The sequence below is a fragment of the Barbatula barbatula genome, assembly GCF_947034865.1.
Source record: "Barbatula barbatula genome assembly, chromosome: 5".
Taxonomy (NCBI): Eukaryota; Metazoa; Chordata; class Actinopteri; order Cypriniformes; family Nemacheilidae; genus Barbatula; species Barbatula barbatula.
Window position 1 is genome coordinate 17200673 of NC_136769.1, and position 26935 is coordinate 17227607.

Below are 26935 nucleotides of genomic sequence, written 5' to 3' on the forward strand. Positions count from 1 at the left end.
ATTGATCGTTCTGCGCAGCGCGGCTTCAAGTCAAGGGCGCCTACGGGTTTTTGCATTGACGCAACTGCCTTTTAGGACCACCCCCTGAAGGGCAACAAGCCTTTGTTTCGCTGCCCGCCAGTTCTTTTAAACACGTTTTTCATTTAACCAAAATGCCGGACAGTTGTTGTTCAGTCGGATGTACTAACAGACGAGGAGACAAACCCGGGTTGTGCTTCTACAGAATTCCGTCGGAGAGAGAGAACCCGGAGAGGAGGAGATTGTGGATTTGTTCAATCAGACGCGCCTTCGTCCCGGAAGAGGGCAAAGAATGGCAACCGTCAAAGTACACACGACTTTGCAGCGAACATTTCATCAAAGGTAAGCTTGTTTAAACATCAAGTATACGAGCTGTTATATAAGTAGTCATTTTATCTTTAGATAACCGCTCAGACATGCTTCGTTTTCGTGCAGAGACGCAACCAATTGAAATGGCCTTGATGAGTTAAGGCCCGTAACTCTCAGGACGATAAGCATGACTATAAGGTTACATTGTTTATAAAAGATGTGTTCATTTAAGAAAATACCTGTGTCATTCTGTAGAGTTAAAGGGATACAGAATATCTAACCCCCATTCACTGCCATAGTAGGGAAAATAAATACTATTTGAGTCAATGGGGGATGAGATCTGTTTGGTTACTCACATTCTTCTAAATATCTTCATTTGTGTTTAGCAGAACAAAGACATTTATACAGGTTTGGAACATTCTGAGGGTTAGTAAATGATGGCATCATTTTTATTTTTGGGTTAACTGTCCCTTTAACACATGTTGGATGTGAACCCACGTGTATTATAGGTGCCAAATCTGATGACCCCTCGTCCCCTGACTGGGTACCATCAGTCTTCTCGCAGTCACCAGTCACCAAGAAGAGGAAGAGGAAGAAAGACGTGGATAGGTCTGAACAGAGCAAGAGTGAAGAGGAGATAAAGGAGCAGGCTGCAGTGGATGTCCTTCTAAAACTGTCATCAGCGTCACATACTAAGTATGACCAAAAGTGTAACAGCAAAACGTGCAAGGAAAAGATCGCAAGACTACAAAAGGAGTGCATAGACCTCAGGAAGGAAAATCGAAGGCTGTTGGACATTATAAAACAGGAACATTTAATGAACGGACTTTAAAAAAAGGTCAAGACAATGACTTGAATGGCCACATATCATTTTTGAGGCTGCAAATACATTTTCCACTTTCACTGCTTGGTTGTATCAATCTTCAAGGTTACAACTGCTACAGGAGAGTACAGAAGTGTTGGCACAAGACTTGTCTGACCAAACTGAGAGCTTTAGCAGTTAACCCCCATGATATTTAAATAGGTCCTCATAAAGATGTCTATATTGTTGGCAAACATTGAGTACAATTTTATCTGTTATTAATATTTTGTTGACCCTCTTGTATATGGGATGAATTTCATCTCTAAACTATTAACAAATGCATGCGCAGTCATCCATAAACGCAATACATGTTACCCATGTATTTTACTATTCACAAACAATGCCTTATGATTTGAATCTTGATATTTATAAACATGAGACGATTTGTACAAATTGAGACGGATTTTTGAATACAAATGTTTTATTTTGCGTTAATCATTTTGGGCACACCAAGGACAAGTTGTGCATTTGTGGATCAGGCGACACACGTGCATTCATCTTGTTCTGTGCATTTAAATGTATATACTTTGGTTTTGCGATTTTGTGTTGGACAGGTCAAACAGGGCTCGAATTTCGCTGCGGGACAGCACTTAATTTGAACCTTTAATAATAATAATTTGAATACTTTATTGCCAAGTGTGCTTGCACACACAAATAATTTTTTGGGTGTTGGAAGCTTCTAGCACAGACATTCAACAAAATGACAATACAAATATAATAAGATTTAGAGTCTAAAAGATTCTGAAATATGCATTTATAAAATAAAAGATCACTGTACATAAAATGGGGGTTAGAGACATTGTACAGCCTATAATATATAATAATATACATATTAACAGATTGTGTTTACACTTGTGCAAATGGATAATGTTGTAAGAATATGGAGTGTTATATACATGTATAAAAAATATGTACATATAATAAAGCACTACAGTGCACACTATAGGAGTAGTGAAAATGGCAGTTATCTGTTTATGTACATTATATACGTATCATTTGTCATATTTGCTTTGTTTGCGCGCTATTTCTGGTTCATGTAGTTCTAATTGTAAATTAAAAGCACTTGAGGGTTCGCACTCTACGTAACGAGAGGTAAGTGACAGCATCACGACGTGATCATTTCCCACCACGCATACACTAGATTAAAATATACACAATATATTTTAAAATGCTGTGTATTTGGGTTAAAAACTATCATTTCAGGATGAAATCAACGGTCAATTTAAGATAGACTTCATCAAGGCTTGACATTAACCACTTTGGAATGATGAAGTTCTGTCTGCATTCCGAAGATATTATGCTTTACAGTTTTTCTTTCCAAATTTATTATGGCGAACGAGTCTCTTTCATGATTCATGAGCCTAAATGTATTAAATGTACAACATCAAAATTCTCTTGAATTTCGAAATGGAACATGTCAAATGCATTTAACTGTTACAACCTAAATTCTAATTTTAGAAAATACTCGTTCTTCTTGGAATTAAAAAGTATCTTGAAAAACATTAAGGGTGGGTTGCACCAACAAGGATTAGTTTTAAATCTAGATTAAATTAAGGTTTATTTAATAACTTTTAAGAATTAACCAAATTGTAAACCTTGATTAAAAATAATTAGGTTTATATTTAAGCTATCATTTGATCCGAGTTTACATTTTACAGTAAACCTATATTAACTTTAATTCTGTTGCTCCATTATTTTAAACTCAGGATTGAACTTGCTACTGAGGAGGTTCAAATAATAATAAAAACATCTATAATAAAATTAGCAGGAAAATGATCAGAAACAGATACATAAGCATCATGTCATGTTTTAGTGGTGTGTTTATTGTAAATAAAAATGGAATAAAACACCTCAGCACGAGTGAGGGCAATGCGGTTTGAAAAACTGGGTGGTCGGCTTTGAAGCATCGAGTTCAAGATGCTCTGCTTTCTTATCCAATACACACAAGCACAACATCTGTGATTTAACGGAAATACTCAGAAGAGTAATATAAGGGCACCAGTGACCAGGGACACCGGTATTGTGGGCGCCCTGTCTAAATTGTGGTTATTAATATAGAAACAACAACAGCTTTATTGGGCATTTCGTATTGAAATACAGCAAGTTCCGAGATTAAACGCAAGTACAGCGTAATTTTATTAGGGAACACGCCAATCACCACAACAGGAAATAATCGATTATAATGGATTTTTTACGAGCCTAATAAAAAAGTCTAGCGCAACCTTTGCGCTATCACAGCCGTGCTGATGTAAAGCCATATCACACGCCTTCTCGAGTGAGATTGCATTATTAAAAAGCACAAATGACAAAATTTCTCCAGGAGTTAAAACCCAATCGGACCCCATACAGTATACGAGTATATAGTATATACTATACTTGTCTACTAAAAATTCTGTTATTGTGAGGTGATGCATTTTTGAATAGTTTGACATTAAATTGAAAGTATATACACTGTAAAATATTACCGTAAAAATACGGCCAATTTTAACGGCAAAATACTGTTCTTTTAAAAAACGGTTTAATAATGTTAATTTACAGTCATTGATCTGTAAATTAATTACTCGCTAGTAAAATTAGAACATTCAACCGTAAATCTGTTTACGGAATTTAACCGCAAAGAGCTGTATAGCAAACAAAGGCAATCAGAGTTAATCTTTATTTAGTCTGGATTTACATTTAAACAGAGTAATTCAAAACATTACTGTGATAATTTACACAATCCTTTATTACAAAGTAAAATAAGTTTGCACAGTAAGAAATATACAAGTTGTACAATTTAACTTTGCCCTCAGTTAAAACAATTTCCCCATGGACAAATAATTAAAGGGATAACATAATTAAATCCCCTATTTAAAGGGTTTTTTCAGGGGTGAAACAAAATGACCCCATGTTTTACTCAACCTTAAAGTATCGATGATCCTCAGACAAATACAGTCGATGATATAGAAATAAAGTTTGGAAGAGAAAGGCTAACGGGTATGATAACTCAGAATGTATTCATAAAAAATACACCCTTTAACAGAGACATCACAGCCAGCGGTGATTTTAAGAAAGACTTGCCGAGGTGAGGCTGCGTTGGGCGGGGTGCATAAGTGAAATCGACTCACTTGTCCGAAACAGTTGGAGCAAATTTTTTAATAGACGCTATCTTTATTAAACGACAGCAGATCTGAACTTTATACACATACATTCTCGTCTAAACAACTCTCAAAACTACATTTTGTTACACAAAACAGTCATATTTTGAAGCTCTTGGCTCGATGACAACAGTAACGTTACTTGCGCAACTAACGTTAGCTAATTTACGGATGACGTTTTTACAAGTCAACGAGAACACGAGTACGCCAGGAGACGGCCATATCTTCCAAGACACTGTCAAGGTAAGTGTTTTTATTTGTATTTATCTATTATTTTATTATATTGCGCTTCGAAACTTATATATTTTGACTGAGCTGCGTGGCGCGAATTACCTAGACTGACACACAAACCAGAGAGTTCTCAAATGGCCACCACTGACGAGCATCAGAAGCGGTGCGGAAGGGGGAAACTGTTAGATAATTCAACGACACTCCTTGACTTAAAGTTGTAGTAGAAACGTTACAGATTCAATCTCAAATTGAAGCTATTTACAAGGTAGTCGATCATGGGAACTAAACCAGTCTAGTTGCTCTCCCCTCCCCCGCCGCTCGGGTTCTTACTCCGCAGCACAAGAGGCAGTGGCGGACCTGCTGAATGAATTCTAGTCAGTGTGACACCTCGCGGTTTTCGTAGCTGCATACATTTCATTTCAAGTCTCGTCTGAAGAAATTCATGGGATTCAAGTTTGATTATTAAATGAGTTTTGTGTCTCCACACACACGTTCTGTTGCAAATACGGTACAGTAGACTGGTGGTTTGCTTCGTTAAATTGGCGATAAGCGCATGCAGTACAACGTCGATATATAACATAATAATTTACTTAATAACTTCAAATAAAGTAAAAAATACAGTTTTGTGTGTGTTAGCGCAATATATTACATGTGTGGTATGCTTTTGTACGTTAGCTAGACCAAGAAGACTTGGTAAATTGCCGTAAAGTGACTATTACCTGAGGTAACGTTAAATCCCTCCAGATATAAATGAATGAAATTCAGACTTGTGCTGTTTCGTGGTGTTAAAGATAAGCAATGTTTTTTTGCAAGCTTTGTGGACACATATGTAGTACTATACCTGCATTTCTGAGACATATGCATGTTTCTCATGTCAGGTTTAATTGTGCCTGTTTGCAATAAGTAACTCACTGTTATCCGATCTGTGTCAGTGACCTTATTTGAATTAACATCTAATGTTTTTTTTGTGTCAAGTCAGGTGTAAACTCTGAAGGACCTTTTATAAGCATCTTAAATCACACATTAGAGACGGGAGGAATGAAGACTGTTCTGTCCCAGACGGATAACACAGAGAGGGCCCACCTGCTTATCAATCTTCAGCGGTCCCGTTTTCAGGAACATGAAGATGGACTTGTTTTATGCATTTTCTTTCCACTAGTAATTTATTAAAATTTCTGTATTGAAGTAATTTTTTGATGTTTTTCCATGTATTGTGTTTTCTCTACAGATTACTGCATCTTCATCTGATGTTGAGAAGACACTCATTCTACCTGCCAGTCCTCGTCTGATTATGCTCGGTTAGTGTCACCGGTAACCGGTTGTTCAAATGAAGCAATCTCAAAGGCAGTTCATTGAAATTATAATGTAAATGTTTTTTTTTTTTCATTTTAGACATTGGAGGGCAGGCAAATGTTGTAAGATGGATGCTTAGTCTAGAGGGCCGTATTATATTTGAGTGTACATCTTCCATCTGCAGTATCAGGAGGAGGCTTGTTGCACTTAAGAATTTCTTCAAAGGTACGACCTCTAAGAGTTTTCCATCCTTTCACTGTTTAGTAGTGTATATAAATTCTTCAATCAGAATGATTAACAAATGGTTATTGTATTCTGTAAAAATTTGTTGAACCTAGACGCTTAATTGGAATTAAACCAGAACGAGTCTCCAATACCTGCAGAGGAAAGGTCTCCAAGAAGACCGGCAAGGTGGTGAGTAAAAATATTCATCAGTTAATCCAAAGGTTGCCTCTCTACTGAATTGCATTCTGTTATAAAAGCAGGCCGTTTTATTAAGTAATGTACTCTGTGTTGCTGAACACACCGCGTTTTTATAATTTTGAGCTCCATTGTCTTTCTCATGGATCAGCATAGTCGTGGCTGTTACACGAAAATTCACAAGTTACACGAGCAGAGCATCATCATGCAACAAGTCTGCGTTATTTTTGGGGCAACTTGTTTGACGTGACCATCGACACACATTTCATTCATTTTAAACACCGTGGCAAGACTGTAGCTTTCCAAGAGTAGGGTTAGAGATACCTTCTATAGATACTCTGCTTAAAGTTTTTTTTCCTATCTTTCAGACTACCAGCATGTGAAGTTGGTCACAGATGGTGGAAAGTTCTTTGCCGATTCAAGGTTTAATAATACAATGTTTTCTATTGTTTAAGAAGTTAGATAATATGTCTATAGACTGTTCTTTTTGCACAGTATCTGTTTATGGAGAAATAATAATAAATTTGTATCTGTTTAAATATGTCTATAGACTGGGTTCTTTATGCACAACATATCTGTTTGGTAATTTTATGGTTCCTCTTCTCATCTTTGCCAGTCTGTTGTTTAATTTATTTAAATAAAAAGCATTCATTCAGAAACTCTGCTGCTAGTATTTTACTGAAAATATGCTATTTAATAAAACTGTAAAATGATGGTACGCAGCTGGAAACCATATTGCCAGTACTTTACCGTTAATTTACAGAAAGCCGTAAATGAGTGAAACCGTAAAATTACGGTTCGCAGCTGGAAACCCTGCTGCCAGGATTTTTCCGTTAATTTACAGAAAGCCGTAAATGAGTGAAACCGTAAAATTACGGTTCGCAGCTGGAAACCCTGCTGCCAGGATTTTACCGTTAATTTACAGAAAGCCGTAAATGAGTGAAACCGTAAAATAACGGTCCGCAGCTGGAAACCCTGCTGCCAGTATTTTACCGTCAAATTACGGCAGAATTTTTTACAGTGTAGAGTAGCCTACTAAATTGTGCTGTATACTAGATTAGGCTGGACAAATCAAATGACCGTATTTGTGTTCCTCTATTACAGGTGGACTGAACCCACTGGAGCACGAGGAACACCTGTCAGGGGTCAGAAATTTGTTAGAGCATAAGAATGGAAAAAGGTCAATTACAATATAGCAATAACAAAAGTTGTACTGTCCAGATGGGAAACCTTAAAACATAATCTAGAACCACTCAAGTAGACACTCTCTAGGGCTCCTCCAGTAAACATACAGGGCCTTGGTTTAACCCACATGGGCTTTATATGATGGGACCAATATGGATGGTGCCCACTTGGGTCCCACTTCTGCCCCAGTTAGATTCTATGTGAGATTCATATGGTCTAATTCACATAAGGCCGACATGGAACTCATGGACACACCCAATTGGGGCCCAGATCAGCAGACAAAGGAGACACCTCAACATATAACAAACAGGCTTATTCTGAAATATAAATACAGGCTGTATATGTTCTTTAAGTCCTAAAGCTATATTTCATAAATATTTCCACATGTGCCATTACAACAGTGTGCAATACTGCACTTCTATGCAATTTCTCTATTCTACCCAAAACAAACATAGACAGTGAAAACCCAACAGAAGTAACAATTCATTTAAACACACACGTGAACAAAAACGTATCGCACGCCTAATGAAAACGGGTTATTTTAAATCGTCAATTTCTCACATATTAAATCTAGACGGGAAAGGTTATGTGCCATGCCGCAATGTAGGCTATTGTGAAGCCATCAATACATTAAAAAAAGAATGAAGAACAAACAGAGCCTTGTGTCATGAAGTTGGCTTGGCTTGATTGTGTGATTAAAAACAGAGATTTAAACGTCAATGTTTGCAATGGCAAATAAATGCAGTCTTTCACACCACAAAGTTTTGTAAAGCTCCGTGAGACTGCCATCTAGTGGTAGTTGCTTTTCTTAGGGACGGTTGTGTGTGGATTGTCCAACCAAAATCGTGAAAAAAGTATCTAAAACACAAATGCACAGAACAGGATGAATGCACGTGTGTCGCCTGATCCACAAATGCACGTTTTATACATGCACACATTGTAATATTTTTCACAAATCATTCGCAAATATATATCCATTTGTACAAAGTGATTAATATTCATTCAGTTCAGAATTTCAAAGAGACGAAATGAGAGACATTTATAACGCGTAGCATCAATAACAGATTATTTATTCATACTTGTTTGTATGTGGGTCGTGTAATGCTGAAAACAGCGAAACAAAAGTATCAAAATTTAAATGCACCAAAAAGGATGTCCTTAGTGATGATTATATATAAATTATTATATATAAACACAAAATACATCATTTGTATTCTATTTGTACAAATGTCTCATGTTTATAAAAATCTAGATTTCACAATTCACAACTTCAGGCATTTGTTTGTGGATGCGTAACATGTATCACGTTCACGGATGAGGTTGCACTATTTGTTAGTAGTTTTGAGATTAAATTCATTCCATACTTGTATGGTTATATTCTGGAGTCATTCTCTTGGGTTTTGTCTAAATAAACCTTGCACATTTGTTTAACTCTCAAAGTTGAGTTGCAGTTTATACCCCAAGTACAACTATGCAACCTGAATATAAACTGTTTAATACATCTTTAATTATATATTTCAGTTAAAAGCAAAGATGTCAATTGTCCAAAGTTGTGCATCACTTTTGGTTGGGACAGTGCTGCTTCTACCAATTGTGCTACAGGAACACGGGGCTATCTGATTTAAATTTATTTGGTTATGATGTCATATAAGCTTAACATCACCGGCCATTATTTAATAAAACCATTCATAAAATAGTTATAACGGTCTCACAAATGCACAGGAAACCCATGAACTGACACCAAACAAAAAGTTCCCCCAGTAGATTTTCTTTTATTGTTCAGTAGAGTCAAACAAACACTGGACACACTGAGTGATATAAGCAATATACTGATCACCCTACTGCCAAAATACCCTCAAGTTAACATGCATGCACCGTCCATCATGTGAATTGCTTTACTGTAAAGTGAACAACAAATAATTCTCAAATTCACAATAATCAAAGTGAAATGTATGTGACAGTTCCCTACATGTATAAATCGAATAAGTAATGTCAATGAAATGATTTTAGCTGCATATTCTAGATTTGGCTACCTGTCTAAAGGCCTGATTGTTCATTTTGTTTAATAAATTATAATAGACAACATTTTAATCGTTACTATATAAAAATAAATAATTTCTTTTTTTCCTTCTCACATGTACAAATGGCAAACAGTGTGGTGACACAAAAACTAAATGAATTATAAGAAAATAATACTATGAAAGACCTCGGGACAATGTAGTTCAGTATCCGGCTGCACAGCACACAGACCATCTATAAAAATAATAATTACACTTTCAAATGATCGATCTCACAATTTAAAAATGTGCTCAACCACAACAATAAATGCCTCTGATGCCCCAACATCATTAAAAAAGACTTCAGTCATTGGCTTTCAAACTTATTGTGGCTACCTAGAAGGTCTGACCAGAAAACAGCCAGCGCTGTTGCAAAGTCTCTTGTAAAGCATGTTCATGTAAGAGCATTGCTACAGTTTTTACTTTACATTTGGCAATTTTTCATATCGTGAACTGCTTATATTTCTATTACTTATGTGTAAAGTCATATTACGTGATGACAAAAACAAGCATAAAGCATCTAAAAAAATCTGTTGGAATCACCAAAGGATAAATATATTATGCGGATAAAAAGCCTCAAAATCATCTTAAGCTGACCATATTTTTGACATGGTCCGTAAAATCAGTCCATCTCAAGACCAGAACCAGCTCTTGTCAAAAGCAGCACAAACATAATCTGTCTTGGTTAAGCTTCAGATCTCAGATTAAGCTCTACAAATAATAAGCATTGCATGTGACATCAAATGCAGCCGATCATCAATTTCACATTATAATAGGGTTCTATTAGACCACCACAAAATGGGAGGAAAAATCAATACTCAATGCAACAAAGTGACCAAACAACTGCATGCAATAGGTTTGTCTTTCACCATTTAAAAGGGATGTTCACATCAGTGTTGGGTGGATTTGAAAAGATTTGAGACATTGTAGTCTGTACACAGTTGGCATTCGAGAAGTTAGGTGTGGCTCTCAGTCCCATTAGGGGTGAGCTTGGTCTTGTGCTCAACCTTCGGGCCCTTTGCTGAATACTGGACCAGCAGGAAGGGCTCCTTGGTTTCGCCTTCACCGACAATGCTTTCCTCATCTTCAGAATGGCCAATGCGCTGCAGCCGCAAGTAGCACCAACAACCAAGAATTAACGCCCCTAGTGCGGCAATGGCAATGAGTATAACAATAATTGTCACAACCCCGGTGGTGGGGCTATGGTCCATGATAGACATATTTACAGTCAAAGAATATTTTTATTTTCTGGTCCACACGTGGACGTTTTGGAAAGGTTATGGGTATGGCCTCGCCTTCATCTGAAAGACATAAATAAGACATACGACAGCAACAGTTAGAGGAAAGATCTCCCAGAGGCCAACAGAAATTCATTGGTACCTGGGTCAAGTGAGTAGACTTTAACATTGAACAGGGTCAACCAGTCAACAATGTTGAATGTAATTAGTTACTGTAATTTAATTACTTTTCTTTTGAAAGAGTAAAGAACTCTTAATTTTCTGTAATTTAATTGCAATTAATTCTGATTGTAATTGAACTAAATACTGTGTAATATATTAAATAGTAGAAATTACATCAAAATTATAAGTCTAACTTTAAAATGTATGCTCAAATTAAGTGGTTCTCAAACTGTGGTACATGTATATATAGTGGTACTTGAAGAGACCCCTGGTGGTACGTGACACGACAGGAAATTAAAAACTCTATATATTCATTTTAGTGATGGGCAACTATTACATTTGTTAATCGCATAACTTTTCTGTGATTAATCTTGATTGATACACGTAAAATTAAATAATGAATTCAAAATTCATTTATTTTAAACGTACTGCTATATGAATAATGTGCTTTTTTACAACAGTATTTCCTTAACATAGTAGCATTAACAGTTTTAATTTAAAATATTTATTGTAAATCTCAATTTAAATCAATCAAATTAAATTGAAAACCAGAGCTACCTGCCACTGCCAGGGCATTAACATTCTTTCTACTTTAACATTCTTTCTAGTTTAATATAATGATTGAATTTATTGCTTATACATAGTCCTTCAACACAAAGTGTAAAGTGTACTGTATTTTAAGCACACTTTTAACAACTTAATTATTGTATTCTACTTTTTTCTTTATCTTAACAATTTGTGTAATGAGAACACAATTCCTTTAATATGAGTGAATGTTTTGGGCCCGTCCTTTGTTGTTTGATGAACATTATAAACAGTGATCTTTATTATGCTTGCCCCTCAGGCCAACCTCAAATGCTCCAATTGGTCGAGACGCGTGGTGTTTAATTGCAAGAAATAAAGTAGTATTTGGGTGTAATGAACCTTTAAAAAAGAAAGTAGTTAGAATTGGGTGGAAATACTGTCTCATGCACATTTTTTGGTCCTCAAAAACTAGGGTCCTTGGGACTGCAATTCTGCACTCCGATTCGGTAGGTGGCGGTGTCAAAAAAAAGAGGGTCCTAGAAGTGTCCTGGAATTGCATCCTCTGGCATGATATTGCCCCTTCTGTGACCCATGGTTTGTCTGTACATTGAGAGCCAGTGAGCAATTGACTTTGGAAATAAAGTGTTAATGCACGCTAAAATAATTAACGCAATTAATTAATTAACTAATTAATATGTTAACGTGTTAATTATAATAATTAGTTTGCATTTCGTATTTTAAATACAATTTCAGATGTTTAATACATGATAGATAAATACAGAATACGTCTCAGCCTATGTGCAATTTTAAGAAAGTTGTATGAATTATTGTTTAATGATCTTTGGTCAATGTAACTCAGGCATCAAACACAGAGCGGGAGCAGACAGGTGCTTGTGAGTATCTCACTTTCTCTCTTCCGACGAGCTACGTGTAGCTTCTGCACTTGAACCGCTGTTTAAAGCTGTTGTTATTGCTTTAATTCAGCATTTATTGCTAATTCAACAAATTCAAAGGTTAAATCAATGAAGTGAGCAATTTAGTTTTGACACGCCGCTGAAGTTAAGTGTGAGACTCTGTTTGTTATATACAGCTGTTCTCAGCCATATCTATATCAGCCAGGAAATGGTCATTTTGTAAGTTATCAGTATTAAGGCTGATAAATATAGCCGATACATTATGAATCCTTATCTCTGGTTAAACCACTTTCATCTCCACACTGCACAGTTAAAATCCAGTACAGCACTATCTGTCATGATCATTCACTTACTGTTATTAGTAAAACATTGTAAATGTAGATACGGTATGATATTTATGAATGTGTAATATAAAGGATTGTTTAAAGCCGATTTCTGTCTGAAAAAAATGCACTTTTGTCAGAAAATTGTATATGAATATTTAGATACTGGCCAATGCATCGATTATCGGCTTCCATGGTTAAAGAATTATCGGTTATCGGCAAAAATGTACATATCAGTGCAACTTGAAAAACAAGCTGGTAAAAAAAAAGTTTTTGTATTATTAATAAAACATTAGAATTGGAGGACAATGTGTAAAGATAAAGATTCACAGTTCTACTATTAATTTGGGTCTTTATTCATGTGTTTTCTATGGCTGTCATTGGTGGTACTTGGAATATCTAATTATTTTGAAGGTGGTACTTGATCTTAAAAGTCTGAGAACCACTGCTCAAATGTATCCTCACATTTGTATGCTTTGGACAGTTAATAAGAATAATAGAACAATAATATTATGTCTATCCTTGAATCAATTCTAACCAAGGTTGATGTAGGATAAAGAAAGTAATAAGCAATTAAATACTTTTTGGAGAGAGTAATTTGTTCAGTAATCTAATAACACTATTAAGAATGTTATTAGTAACTAGAAATTAATTACTTTTTCAGAGCTTACTTACCCAACACTCACAGTCAACCACAGTGCGCTTTGTTTTACTACTGGCTGTCTATGTGGGTCAAGAAAATATTTATCTACTCTTGTCCTGTGCAGAATCTGGGTTGAAATGCAAACCCATATTGGGGACCTTAGCGACTCCCCTCATCTATTGGACAACAAACTACATCAGTCTAAATGTTTCCATTTGTAAATATATGCAAATAAACACGCTTGGTTTAAATGCATAACGAAGTAGGGACGTGACCTCAATGAAGCTACAGGTTGTGCAACACATTTGCTGTGAGCATCTCTAGTCTGTAAAGGCTTCCACGTTGCCCACGCGAAGGTGTTAAATGCGCACGGGCTTCACATTAATGCAACAGTGTGACAGAATAAAGCCAAAATAATTCAAGTGTCAAGAAATGCCGCAGCCATTATGTTTGCACAAAAACGCCTTTAATCCAGTTGCGTTTAATGTACAATCCATGATCGTAGACTGAAGTAACCCGAAGCTTTTATGATACAATACTGAGATACAGTTAAGGACGAAGGTGAAGCTTACCAGCATCAGGAGACGGTCCATTTTATCGACGAATACCGTTTGTGCTTTTTCTCACCCCGAGACATTTTGTGGACCCTTCATGCTTCACGCGCTTACACAAGATAAACACTTCAGTCAGACAATCCGCTATGTAGTATAAGTCAAATCAAACGCGCATATTTACGTCAACCTAAGCATAGAAATAGAAATAAAGATATATAGTTCACTTGTCACTTTACAGGATATGACATCACGACTAAAAAAGGCGTACATCCAATCACATAACAGTACAGCCCTTTGATAATATAAAAGTCCTGTCGCTTATGTGGAAGTTGTTTTTATTCAAGTGGTGCTCGCTGCAGAGCATATGGGCGGACGTTAGACGTCCAGCGAGGAGGAGCTACCGTTCACATCCAGAGAGGAGGAGCTAGATGAAAGCTTCACCTCTGTGGATCTCGAAGCGCCGCACATTTTCGTTCCTGAAAGCTCTACGTCAAATCCTTGATACACATTAGATTGCCTGACCTGTGAATTTATCTCAATCGTTTAAACGTGGAAACTGCGTTGTCCTTGCGTGTGTGATAAGTAAATAAACAAAAATGAACCTATTAGCGTGTCTCTTCCCGTTTCATCCTTTTAAATGTACACAGGGTAGATGGGAATCTAATGTATAAGGAATATCATTTTGGATGGATTCATAACTAATTGATTAAGAAGACATGGATCAAGTCCAGTAGTCTGAAAGTTTAATAACCAGATAACTTAACAGTTTAATCCAGATATTTTGGATCAAAATGAAAAAAGTGAATCCAAATCCTACAAAAAAGTTCTGAAAAACCCAAACTAAAGGTTTGATCCGGATCAAAACCAAGATTGGATTACGTGATCTAATCCGATTATGTAATCCTTTTGAAAAATACATTTTCAAGATTTAATCCAATCCGTTGTGCAAAATCCTAGTGGTATACTTTTGAAAAACTGGGCCCAGGAGACAATATTTTGATACTGTTATCTGGCATGGTTAACAACACCTATTGAATCTGTTTCTAGTCAGACTAAATTTGACAATCCTAAACTGAACATTACAGCACAACTGAGATGATTCAATTAATAATTTTTCAGTTTATTTAACATCACTTCGTCTCCTGCCTGCTGTTCTTCCCTTCAGCTCTTCATCTCCCTGGTAGCTATGTTTAGGTATCGACTCACAACGGAGTTGATATTCCCCGATTTAATAAATTCCTGAAGGAGAGAGATCTAGTGAAACTGGACTCAAATTTATAAGATCGGCAAGCCATATTCCGCAGTTGGATCTATCACCATAGCAATAAATTGTAAAAAACAAAATTGAATATTAGTAAACAAAGATGCCAGAATTCTTTCCCTACATAACTTTAATTGTTGAAAAACATTTATAAAATAATATTTACACAGATCTATCAGCTAGCCTTTTGTTTCAAAGGTCAGGGTTATGCAGGCAAGACACACGCAGATTTCTTCTATCATACATTTCCTTCATGAAAAACATCATGTCCTCCATTCTTTCAAATGTGAAAAGGAAGGGAGCCTGGATCTTGTCTTCATCCATTTCACCATTATAAAAAATGGTGTCAAAAACAGATCCTTGTTATGGCCAACAAGGCACCATCCTCACTCATGCTTGTGATCTGTGGTAGGTGAACTTTCCCAGTAAATTGTGTTCGGTTCTCCTCCACCCAGTCACTGGCAAGCTGAATCCGTTTCATCACAGCAGAGTCCTTTGTGCAAAAAGATAAGACATTTCAATAATAATGTCAATATTCAATTGCTGCTCAAACACTTTTATGAAACAGGAAGGTAATTGCATAAATAAGTCAAACAATAGAAAAACATATCTATGTACATACACGGATTCTCGTAGTTGGGGTGACCTCCATGACATCTGGCATAGTTGGGATGACCTCCATGAATTGGAGTGATCCGGTTGGATCACTTGTTTGTTGACAGAAACGTGACTTTATAGAAGGAGTGCAAAAACAATACACTTTTTCCAGTGTGCATTATTTATGACAAATTACCTGCATACTGAGGAATGCTCATAATGCATATCTTCATTCAAAGTATAGTTATCAATATCTTACCTTGCCAGAGGAACAGCTTGTAATAACTGATGGCACCACCACCTCATGATTGCAGGCATATCAGACTAATAGATGCCAAGTGAAAATCTTAGTCATTAAATTTGGAATCACTTTTGTAGTTCATTTTGGTGATCAAATAACTAGAAATGGATAAATATTCCACAGTCAGTCCCTCGAAGCTGAAGTGGTGCACCCTGTTAATTAAGAGTGGACATACAGTGCTATATAGTGTATTCTGAATATATTATAGGATGACATTTCACTGCTAATGATAATGGTTTAGATGCCAAGTTAAAAGCTGTAGCTCAAAGTCACTCAGGAAGGACATAGTACAAATACAAGGTGAAATATGATTTGCTAAGTTTCTATTATTACAACAATAAATCTGGAGCAGTCACATGTAAGAAGACAAGTTTAACATGCTATATTATACCATGGTCAGTCTCAACACTGGATTCTTATTAGCTGGAAGGTGTTGTGCATTTAAACAGTTTACTGAACAAGTAATTCCAGTCTAGTTGGCATAGACACATCATATTTCCAAAATCAATGACAGTTTTCTCTATTAATGGTGGCATGACCATGACCATTCGGGTGCTTTTTTCACATATGTGTGCTTAATTTCGGGTGCTTTTTCATCTCCATGTCATGCATTCAAATAATTCCACACAGATTAACGTGACATGTAACGTTAGTTAGGTTCTTGGGTTTTTGACGCTAACGTTAAACTATGCACGATTGCATATTCAGGGACTCAAAAATAGCTAAGAAAACATTTGCACACAACCAAAAGTAATTTTTTTCTTTAAAGATAATTTTTTGCATACTCCGACCACCTCCAACTGTCTCTGACTCTCCGCCATCTTCCCATGTGGGGCGCATCACGTGCTGCTGCACAGCGGTGTAGTTTGAGGCTGAAGCTCCTCCTCGCTGGACGTCTAGAGAGGAGGAGCTACAAGAAAGCTCTGCAGCGAGTAGCCTCTCTTTTTATTTGCATAGACATGGTGTGTTTATTAACTAAAGAAGCGTGTATAGGTAAAAAAGAACTATCGAGGAACTTTAGACACAGATAGCTCGCTTCATTAAAACTGTCCTGAAAGTATGGCTGCTTTAAAGTTGAAGTTTAATTAAATTGTTGCATGTGATTTGAAGTGATGAGTTCATTGCTCTGACCACTATGAATGAACGGATCTTGGAATTTGACACCACGTTATGTCTATATTTGATACTTTCATAACTTCTACCATTGAGACATGATAGAAGCTAATAGGACAAAGTGTCTGCCTAATAAACTGCTTGTTAATACGATTAAAATGTATGTTTAAAAATCATTTAATAATCATTAATCAAATATTAATGAAATTATCCAAATTACTTACATTTTTGTGACAGCCAGTCTCAGACTCGAAGTACAAAACGTATATTCGTTGCGGAAAACATGCTATAAATCAGAAAAGTACCACAAAATAAAATTTACTCAAAACACACACCAAAAATTATTTGGGTCATCAATCTGTAGGTGTGTAGACGCAGAAAATACATGGCAAACCGTTTTTAACATTAAAGTTATGTGTAATTATAAACCACAATCCTGTGGTGAAATCATTGCATATGCACATCGCGTGACCAAACACGGAACTGTTTCAAAAGTATCCAAACTTGTTAAATTTTCACCTTTTTCGCCAGTTTTTTTTCAAACATCCTCATTTATACCGATTGTTACTTTATGCGTGTTTAGATCACGTCTACATTAACAATTGTTAGATGATCTTTTATCAGACTGGACATAGCCCACCCACTCAACCATCTGTGTCGGGAAACGGCAAGTGCGTAACAAAACTTAGAAGCAGGAAGCGTCTTTTGTTGTGATTTTCCTCCCAAGAAAACACGAACAAACAGTAAGTTTTAGTTAACATTTGTTAACACTTGTTATTTCAAACAAAGGTAGTTATAGCTATGTGTTAGAGAGTATAAACCATAGTGAAAAGCTTTGATAACTTAAGTTTCGCTTTGACGGTCGCTTGATGTTTTCGGTCTGACTTTAATTCCAACCATGGTTGTAGTAAAAAAGTTGAAACCGTCTAATTTTTTTAAACCATATAGTTAACTACAATTCTCATGGTTAAAGTATGGTAACTATACTAAGACCATGGTAAAGTTGTGGTCACTATGGTTTTACAACAATACTGTTAAACTATGCTTACTGTTGTAAAACCATGATTGTAGAACCATGATACGGCTGGTTTTAAAAAGTTGAACCACTAGGAACTGAGCTATTATATAATGATACAATAAAATTGCAATTATTGATTTGATCTATATTATTTTATTTATATATATATATATATATATGTTATTGTTAATACATCAAAGGCAATGGCAAGCGCACCTCCGTTGGAGTCATCAACACTCATAGGATACCCACCACCTCCACCATATGAGGAGACAATGGGTACAGTCCCACAGTACACACCAGGACCGATGCCCTATCCTCCAACTGATGTGAAGGCAACTCAGCCTCCTTATCCACCACAAGCCTATGGCCAGATGTATCCACCACCCCCACAAGGTCAACCGGTGACCACTCCTGTTGGTAAGGACCCCTTCTCTTTCATTCTTATACACAGAGAAAACAACACTTAGAGTGTAGTAACACGGTACAGATAGGTCAAGATACATCGCTAATGATTTATAATTATGGTTATTATTTGGATTTGCCATTTTGTTAATGGACCTGAAATCTCTTATTTAATAAACTTGTTTTGTAGGTATTACATCCCATCCCTCAGTGTACTTGAGTCATTAAAAATGTTGGAATAGATTTTAGTACTACTTTAATTTAAAGCAGATTAATATAGGAATATAATATTCATGATTAAAACACATAACACAAGAAAAAAAGTTACAGACGTTTAAACAAAACATGGTATGACATTTTCTTACCTATTCCTGTGAATATGTTTTTAGACATTGTTCTGATAAACTGTTGTTCACCAACAACCACTTTGATGTATGCACCAATGGCTGGTAGTCTAGATGGTAAACCACACAAACCAGCTAGTTCAGAATGGGTTTTTCCACAGTACCTTTATCATATTTAAACAGGTAACAGCTAATGTGTCAGTATTTCTTAAGGATTTCCGTGTTCTTTAGTGTCAGTTCAGACCGTGTATGTCCAGCCTGGTGCGGTGTTCAGAGATGCTCCAGTTCAAGTTCATTGTCCAGCATGCACACAGAATGTGATAACCCAGCTGGAGTACACATCAGGTACATTAACCTGGCTCTCCTGTGCAGGCCTGGCCATTTTTGGGTAAGAAAAACCTACACGCATCTGGTTTCCAAATATTACTGCTGACAACTGCATGCTTGATGTCATGTAAACGCTTTCTTCATTGTTCTGCTCTGGGTCGTTTCTCTCCTCCTATAGTTGTCTCTATGGGTGTTGTCTAATTCCCTTCTGTGTGGATAGTTTGAAGGATGTAACTCACCGCTGTCCAAACTGCCGCAGACCTTTAGGTGTTTACAACCGAATCTAAAGAATTTGCAAAGCAGCTGTGCCGCATACCTGATGTGTGTCTGAAGAAGAAAATGTCATCGTGTTGACTTGAGCAATTTCTGTGCTATTGACACGACTGACATACATATACATGTTTATTCATCTATGTATACCTTAATCTGCATTTTACATTTATACTCACTGTGATTTGATTAAGAAATACAAATCGGTTTATTTTCTCAACTTTGTAAAAGGAATGTTGGTTACACAGCACAATTACAGTTAAGGGCTCGAACAGCTTTTAAAAAGGAACAATCTTCCTTCTGTTCTGTTTATTTTGCGATTAAATAAATACCACATATACATGTTTCCCAGTTAAAACAATGGCATGCATATTGTATACAGTTTAGGTTTCTGCAATCAGCCTTGCTTCACCAAAAATGCTCTAACGTTTAACAATATTATAAATTAAATAAGCCAACCAAAACAAAAATTTAGTTTTATGGCAAAGTCTGCTGGAGATCCTCCACTTCATGTATCCAGTTTTTCCTGTGAACGGTGGCATTGTCAGAAAGATCTGCCATCTTCACAGCACGCAGCACTGGTTCTGGACTATAAGACTGAATGACCCCCATAATCATTACATATTTACCTGTAAACAAAAGTTAATAGAGTTAGTGTTGCATTTATCTTCCTTCCTTGTCAATTAAAGGTCAGTACATGTTATGTCAACTTGTTTATTGAAATGTGGTTAATACAGTTTATAAAGCTGATTTGTGTGACGTCATTATTTCCCACACTAAAAATGAAAAGTACTCCAGATTTGGAAGAAACAGGGTGCTACTCTAGCATGTCACTGTAGATCAATAATGTTACCAGATACAACTTAAGTTTAAATGCTTTAGCAGGGTTAAAATCAGTATAAAATAATAAATACTGTAAAGCTGTAGTTATGTATATAATGTTAAATGTAACCTTATTGTAACAAAACTTTTGGCGTCAGAGAACAAAGTATGAAAAGCATAAATAATGTCATTCATAAGTATTGACTGACCAGGACTGAGACACGGCTTTCCCTTTGGCACGTTGTTTACGCCAGTGACGAGGAAGTTTCCGGTCTCGTCCAGCATCAGTACGGTGTTGAGATCAGATTGGACCTCCACCACAGTGCCCTGCATCCAGACCACAGAGAGCCGTAATAAGTTGGCTTTGTTTGAACCCAGCCTCTTAATAACATACTCTAGCTTTCCATTTGATGCCTGACACTCGTTTCCCTCACGAAGCTGGATGGATAACACTTTCACCGGGGGACATCGTGTTTTATCGGCACACATAAAGCTCGCACCGATCATTTTCTGCCCTTATTGAATTCGCGGTAATTTTCTAAAACGTCACAATAAGGGAAATGACGCGTTCGTTTCAAAATAAAAGACACCGCGTCAGTACGCGATCAGTCCGCGCATGCGCGCAACGACGCTTTAGAAACCGCTCATGCGCAAATTATGTTTTTGTTTTGCGACGATTTACGATACTGCACGATCTGTTCCACGCTTGGGCAGCTTTGTACCGCGAAACTTTTTCATTCACTGACAGCGAAAGAGAATGGAGTTCAAGATTGAGGAAAAGTTTGCCCTTTACGCTGCCGTTAGGCGATATTTGATTGACGGGCTGGTAATTCCGGCATTGAAGAAGAAGGTCTCACGAATGGCTGCAAATTTCGTTGTAAGCGGTAAGTGAGGCTTTGAAATGATAGCGTTGTTTCAGTACAAAGCCTGTCAATTACGACGTTTCATCAAGTCAACATTTTTCACCACACGCGTGTTTGCATCCCTGAACAAAGAAACACTGTGAACACAAGGTGTAATACCAAACAAAGCAGCAAAATCATTACTAAACAAGCTAAATTTGTCTCACAGAAAGTAAATTATTCTACACTGGCCCCAGTGCACAATTCATGAGGCTGGTTGTGCTGTCTGAGGAGCAGAAGCGGGCTGTCCTGGAGGAGTGCCACAACAACCCTGGCAAAGGGAACCATGTGGGCGTGAGGGCGACCATGGACAGGGTTTTTGTGGGGTACTACTGGAACAGCATAAAGGCAGATGTGGCAGATTGGGTAATTCTTTGGGAACTCTGATGGAATTTAACAGAATGGTTCTCGGGCAAAATAATTGATTTAGTGGCTTTGTTTGTCTTCTGTTAATTATTTGGTCTTAATAATATATTTATCAGGTCAAAAGCTGTCACAGATGCCAAAAGAATAACCCCATGAAGACTGTGTCTCCTGTCCTTCGCCCTATTAAGGTAGAGCTTAGCTTGGACCACTTAAAGCAACACGTTATTTATAAGGCGATGGGGTAATAAGCAATATCTCCACAGGTGAAAGAGCCGTGGGAGGTGGTCGGTATGGACCTCATTGGTCCACTGAAAAAAAACATTAAAGACCATCAATACGTCCTTACGGTCACAGACCTGTTCACCAAGTGGGTTATCGCTGAGCCTTTGAAGTGTGGATCCAGCACTGAGGTGGCTGAGGCACTTGTGTCCAAGCTGTACACATTTGGTATGGTCCGGAAAATCATCACTGACATGGGCCGTGCATTTGTTAACGAGGTGTGTGTCCTGATTATTCTCTCTCTTCACACAGGTCATATGTCATTGTCACAATTCACACTGTTTTATTGTTCATTTCAGAGACAAAACATTTTGAAAATAAAGACGTGTGTCTGATTTATGTGCAGCTTAATGTACACATATTTGCGGTGCTAAACATCAAGCGTGCCATCACAAATGCATACCATCCACAGTCTAATGGCCAAGTAAGTGTGCCATCATGACATCCCACAAAACAGCCAATGTATACTTAAGTTCATGTAGTAATTCCTTTCTATGTTGAAGGATGATAGAACTAATCAAAATGTGAAGAGGACTCTCCGAAAATATGTAAATCAGCACCCGGATGATTGGGACATCCACCTGCAGGGCATAGTTTATGGAATAAACACTACAAAACAGGTTATTATTCAAAATGACTAGATAATATATATCACATACATGCTTTAAGAGTTTTATTTTGTGGCTCAATGCAATCTAACAAAACCTTTTGTTTCAAATTAGACATCCACCAAGTACAGCCCCTACTTTTTAATGTACAATAGGCACCCCCGTCTACCACAGGCATTAAATGCGTGTGAAACAGATGCTGCCTTTGAATTTGCAGACCCAGAGGAGGAGCTGGACCTAAAACTAACTGAAGTCAAGGCCCTCAATGAGACGGTCTGTTTATAGTTGTGTGGATGGCATGTTCAATTTTAAAATGTTCGCATAGTAATTCATATATTCTTATCTTTAAGGTACGGAAAAACATTGAAAAGGCGCAGGGGATACAAAATAAGGCTTTTGAGGCAAAGAAAAGGAAAGGGGTTCGCCAGTGCTCAGTCAAGGCAGGAGAGGTGGTCCTAATTGAGGAGCCGAAAAAGAAGATGAAGAAGGGCAATTGTTTGCAGGATCTCCACCAAGGGCCGTTGACCATCACATCCCTGACAGAGAAGGGTGTAGCAAGTGTGGCTATGTCAGGGAAAATAGAAAAAGTGAATGTTTCGCAGCTGAGACACTTCTTTCGGCCACAAGGTATTGTTATAATCCTACTTGGTGACAACACATATAAACACCTGAGCAGTGTCACATGAGGACATTATTTATTTTTTGCTGAAAATATATCTCTTTATTTATGGTATTTTACTAAAGGGACAACAGGTTGAAGTCCAGGAGCTGCCCCTCACATTGAAACCAGGCGGATTACATTGCGAGGAACAGTCCTCGGCTTTTCTCTGGCAAGGTGCAAGAACCGCCATACATGTTGTTGGATCATGATGACCAGATGAATGCGTGGAGGGTGCTGATTGAGTCGACGGAGTGGGATGCCAAGGAGCCTTTCACTTTCATTTTTGAAAATAGCCAGGACATGGAAACGTTCATTACAATTAAAAGAGACACCCTCAACCTGAGAGTAAATGCTGGACGTGGGGTGCACAGTCACCCGTAGACCGTGTCGGTGTGTGTGTGTACGTGCGCGGGCTTGTGTGTGGTGGGGGGAGTGGGTACAATTTGTTATATTTTTTACTGTTAAATAAAATGCAATACTCAATTTACTCCCTGACTTTGTAGTTCTTTCTTCATGAAAATTAATATAGTCTATTTAGACATACGTGTTATGTTCCTTATTAGCATCTGTAAATTATTTTATAATTTAGATTATTTTACTAATTTAGATTAAATGGATTGATGTATTAGCCTATATAGACCCATAAATTACTACATTTAAAGCTAACTAGTGGTCTCAGGTTTCTCTGAACAGAAAGAACAGAGAATGTCATTCTTAAGTCTCTTGAGAAAAAGCACTAAACTGGGTAAAACCTGTAAAACTGTGAAATAATTTAAAGGTGATTTCTCTCATTTTACTAGTTATCAGGTATTTGTGAGGTAATGTCCAAACTTTTTTCCACGGAATATCACTTACAAAATCATTCCAATAAGAAATTACATATGGCACAGAAACAGACTCCTCTTGAAACAAGACTTGAATTTTCTTGTTTTTTTTTTTATTTAGATGAAGAAAGGCATTGTTTACCAAATGTCTTACACAGATCCACTGAGCGACAAACAGATGAAAAAGAAAATCCTTTATAAAGCATGATAACTCCTCGTGGCACTGCATCAGCCACGATGGCAAACTCTTTTGGAGCAACAGGAATTCCATGCTTTGCCAAGAACTCAGAATAATTACAAATTGAACCATTTTGATTGAAAACCCAATTATCAATTAAAAGAGATTTATGTTTATACAGTAGGTCCTTATTATTCCAAATTATATAAGAGTGAGGAATAAAATTGTTTAAAGATGAGGAACCAAGCTAATAAAATTTGCCTATGAAAAAGGAATAATTTAACACGGATTTTCATTATGAATAAGAATTTTAAACCCCCTAGTTTGGAAAAAATAGCATTAGGGATCAAATTCCAGATAGATGCAGGCTTATTGATAACGTTTTTTATCCAATTTATTTTAAAGGTGTGGTTAAATGTAGTAAAATCAAGAAGGTTTAACCCCCCCTTATCAAAGGAGTTCATAAATACAGATTTTCTGACAAAATGAGTTTTATTCTTCCAGACAAAGTTGAGGAGCATGGTATAATTGTTTTTGAGAATGGCAGTGTCAACACTCAAAGAAAGAGCAGCATATGTTAGCCTTGACAAGCCCTCAGCTTTAGCAAGTAAAATTCTTCCCTTCAATGACAGATCTCTCTCCAGCCATATATAAAGTTTTTCCAATCTCAATTAGTGGATTAAAATTCTTTATTAACATCTTTCTTGTTCATTTTTTGTTATAATAATACCTAAATATGATACCTGATCTCTAATTTGAATATTAAAAATTTGTGACAAATTACAGTCTTTGAGGGACATCATTTCACATTTCGATAGGTTCAGAACTATGCCTGAAGCGTTGGAGAATTGCTGGATATATTCTAGTGCTGACAGAACTTGATTCGCATCATGCAAAATCAAAGAGTGGTGATGGACTCCGCCGTGATCTCCTGGGCCCGGTTTTTCAAAAGGTTTAATCCGGATAAAATTGATCTGGATTTAGTAATCCTTTTTTTGCGATCCGTGATCACGTAATCCATCTTACTTTTGGAGCCAGTTTTTTAAAGCAACATCGGATTGGATCAATCTGATCCGGATAGGAACTTTTCAGGATCACCAAATCTGGATAACCAGTGCTGGATAACCAGTGCTCAAACAGGAAAGGAAATCACAATGTAGAACTACAGATATGTAAAGAGCAAAAAGTAGAATAGCCAGTGTGGGGTCAATATACATTTATTTTTATTTGAAATGAAAACACACGCTCATCTGAGACCTACAACACAAACACTGTACATTGAGGATATTTATAACAAGTATTAAGTATAGATATATTGAATTAAAATAAAAGACTTTATGTCAAATACTCCACAATAATTTCAGATTTCCTCATCTGATGTGGGCTACGCTTGTCTGAGCGTAGCCTTTAGGAGGCGGATCTCAAATCTGGCCTTGGTTTGCTGCAGTTTGGTCAGAGTCGGTTGTTCCTCTGCCAGAATGAGCAAACAAGGACGTACAACAAGGGACGCAATTGTTAGACACTATTTCTGATTTGGATTTGTTTTGGATTTCAAAAATCAGTGATTGCCATTCTTTGCATTTTTTTGGTTATTCTTTAATCCTTGCATGCATCACTAATAAATATTCTACAAACAAAACTATTTTCGATTGTGATGAATATATATATCAATTAGTGACAGAATAAAATTGATTGTTTTTGGTCAATTTTGACAGCTGTTTGGAGGCCAAACTCTTTCTACTTTGGTGTTGGCCTGAAAGGCTGAATACGTTAAAGCCTACGTAATCACTGTAGCCTGACGGATGAACAAATAAAATTGAAACCTTATGAATAAATAGGATATCTTGTAAGATACTGCATGATCCAAATATAGTATTATTTGATACATTTTTAAAGTTTTCATTACATTTTGGGCATGAAATCCACGCTGAATCCACCCTTCTGATGGGATCAGTTTAATCCAGCTATTTTGGATCAAAGTGATCCAAATCCTACAAAAAAGTTCTGAAAAACCCAAACTAAAGGTTTGATCCAGATCAAAACCAAGATTGGATTACGTGATCTAATCCGATTATGTGATCCGTTTTTTCTTTTGAAAAACACATTTTCAAGATTTGATCCAATCCGTTATCCAAAATCCTAGTGGATTACTTTTGAAAAACCGGGCCCTGGGGGATTTACTGTTTTTCAAGCTCTTGATTGCGCTTTGTGCTTCCATGAGTTACAATTCCATCTCAACATATTCTATCACTTTCAGAAACAGATTCAACATTATTAACTGAATCCAGAAACAAATTAGATTTCTGGTCTGTACATTTTGAACTATAAAGATTTTTTATAAAAACTGGCACTGAAATTGGCAATATCTTTTGGATCTTTTATCATTTTACCATCAACATATAATTTATCAATTGTTGAAAGGGTAAAAGTTCGTTTTTCAAGTTTAAAGAAATATGCAGAATTAAGTTCACCCTCTTCGAGCCATCTTTTCCTGGATCTTATATAAGCACCTCTAGCTTTCGATAAATATATATCATCTAATTTAGTTTGCAGAGCTGCAAGTTCAGATTTCTCCTCCAAAGATAAACAACTACAGTTATGGGTTTGAGATAATTTCATGACCAGGCTGTCCTCAAGAACTTTTTGGATAAGATTGCTCCAACGTTCCTTAAATAAACGCCAATTTCAAATTTTAGAAGCTCCCAATTGGTACAAAAATAATTTTGAATTGTGGCTGCTTTCCAATATTGAGCAATTAACTTTTTAATTTTACCATTTACATCTGGTA

At 36.7% G+C, this 26935-nt stretch overlaps 4 protein-coding genes and 1 long non-coding RNA gene across 6 annotated transcripts; 3 read left to right on the top strand and 2 right to left on the bottom strand.

Annotated features, from left to right (window-relative positions):
- Window positions 1-63: 63 nt before the first annotated feature.
- LOC306894652 (THAP domain-containing protein 11-like) lies at window positions 64-2151 on the top strand. The gene is made up of 2 exons (XM_079457365.1): window positions 64-360; window positions 837-2151. The coding sequence occupies exons 1-2, from the start codon at window positions 153-155 to the stop codon at window positions 1157-1159; spliced, it is 531 nt and encodes a 176-aa protein (XP_079313491.1). The 5' UTR covers window positions 64-152; the 3' UTR covers window positions 1160-2151.
- A 2286-nt stretch (window positions 2152-4437) lies between these two features.
- LOC306893816 lies at window positions 4438-8891 on the top strand. 2 transcript variants are annotated; one of them, XR_013786629.1, is made up of 6 exons: window positions 4438-4569; window positions 5533-5855; window positions 5950-6075; window positions 6189-6264; window positions 6639-6693; window positions 7375-8087. It is a non-coding gene; the product is annotated as an uncharacterized lncRNA (long non-coding RNA). The 2 variants fall into 2 exon arrangements; XR_013786630.1 differs by lacking the exon at window positions 4438-4569 and adding an exon at window positions 4912-5065 and having other exon boundaries at window positions 5537-5855; window positions 7375-8891.
- Window positions 8892-9215: 324 nt separating this feature from the next.
- snn (stannin) lies at window positions 9216-14029 on the bottom strand. The gene is made up of 2 exons (XM_079456789.1): window positions 13890-14029; window positions 9216-10813 (listed from the first exon to the last, which is right to left on the bottom strand). The coding sequence occupies exon 2, from the start codon at window positions 10730-10732 to the stop codon at window positions 10469-10471; it is 264 nt and encodes an 87-aa protein (XP_079312915.1). The 5' UTR covers window positions 10733-10813; window positions 13890-14029; the 3' UTR covers window positions 9216-10468.
- Window positions 14030-17581: 3552 nt separating this feature from the next.
- On the top strand, window positions 17582-20256 carry litaf (lipopolysaccharide-induced TNF factor). Its single transcript, XM_079456791.1, has 4 exons — window positions 17582-17886; window positions 18362-18581; window positions 19142-19298; window positions 19416-20256. The coding sequence occupies exons 2-4, from the start codon at window positions 18365-18367 to the stop codon at window positions 19522-19524; spliced, it is 483 nt and encodes a 160-aa protein (XP_079312917.1). The 5' UTR covers window positions 17582-17886; window positions 18362-18364; the 3' UTR covers window positions 19525-20256.
- On the bottom strand, window positions 19985-20836 carry rmi2 (RecQ mediated genome instability 2; the record flags this gene model as incomplete). The annotated part of the gene is made up of 2 exons (XM_079456792.1): window positions 19985-20136; window positions 20539-20836. 2 exons carry the CDS (start codon window positions 20834-20836, stop codon window positions 19985-19987), a joined length of 450 nt encoding a protein of 149 aa, XP_079312918.1.
- Window positions 20837-26935: the final 6099 nt, after the last annotated feature.

Bases quoted from the DNA above. Each gene is read 5' to 3' on its own strand.
- LOC306894652 (XM_079457365.1), top strand. From the start codon at position 153: ATGCCGGACAGTTGTTGTTCAGTCGGATGTACTAACAGACGAGGAGAC. The intron at 361-836 runs GTAAGCTTGTTT...CGTGTATTATAG, and splicing joins CAGCGAACATTTCATCAAAG to GTGCCAAATCTGATGACCCC.
- snn (XM_079456789.1), bottom strand. From the start codon at position 10,732: ATGTCTATCATGGACCATAGCCCCACCACCGGGGTTGTGACAATTATT.
- litaf (XM_079456791.1), top strand. From the start codon at position 18,365: ATGGCAAGCGCACCTCCGTTGGAGTCATCAACACTCATAGGATACCCA. The intron at 18,582-19,141 runs GTAAGGACCCCT...CGTGTTCTTTAG, and splicing joins ACCGGTGACCACTCCTGTTG to TGTCAGTTCAGACCGTGTAT. The intron at 19,299-19,415 runs GTAAGAAAAACC...CTCCTCCTATAG, and splicing joins GCAGGCCTGGCCATTTTTGG to TTGTCTCTATGGGTGTTGTC.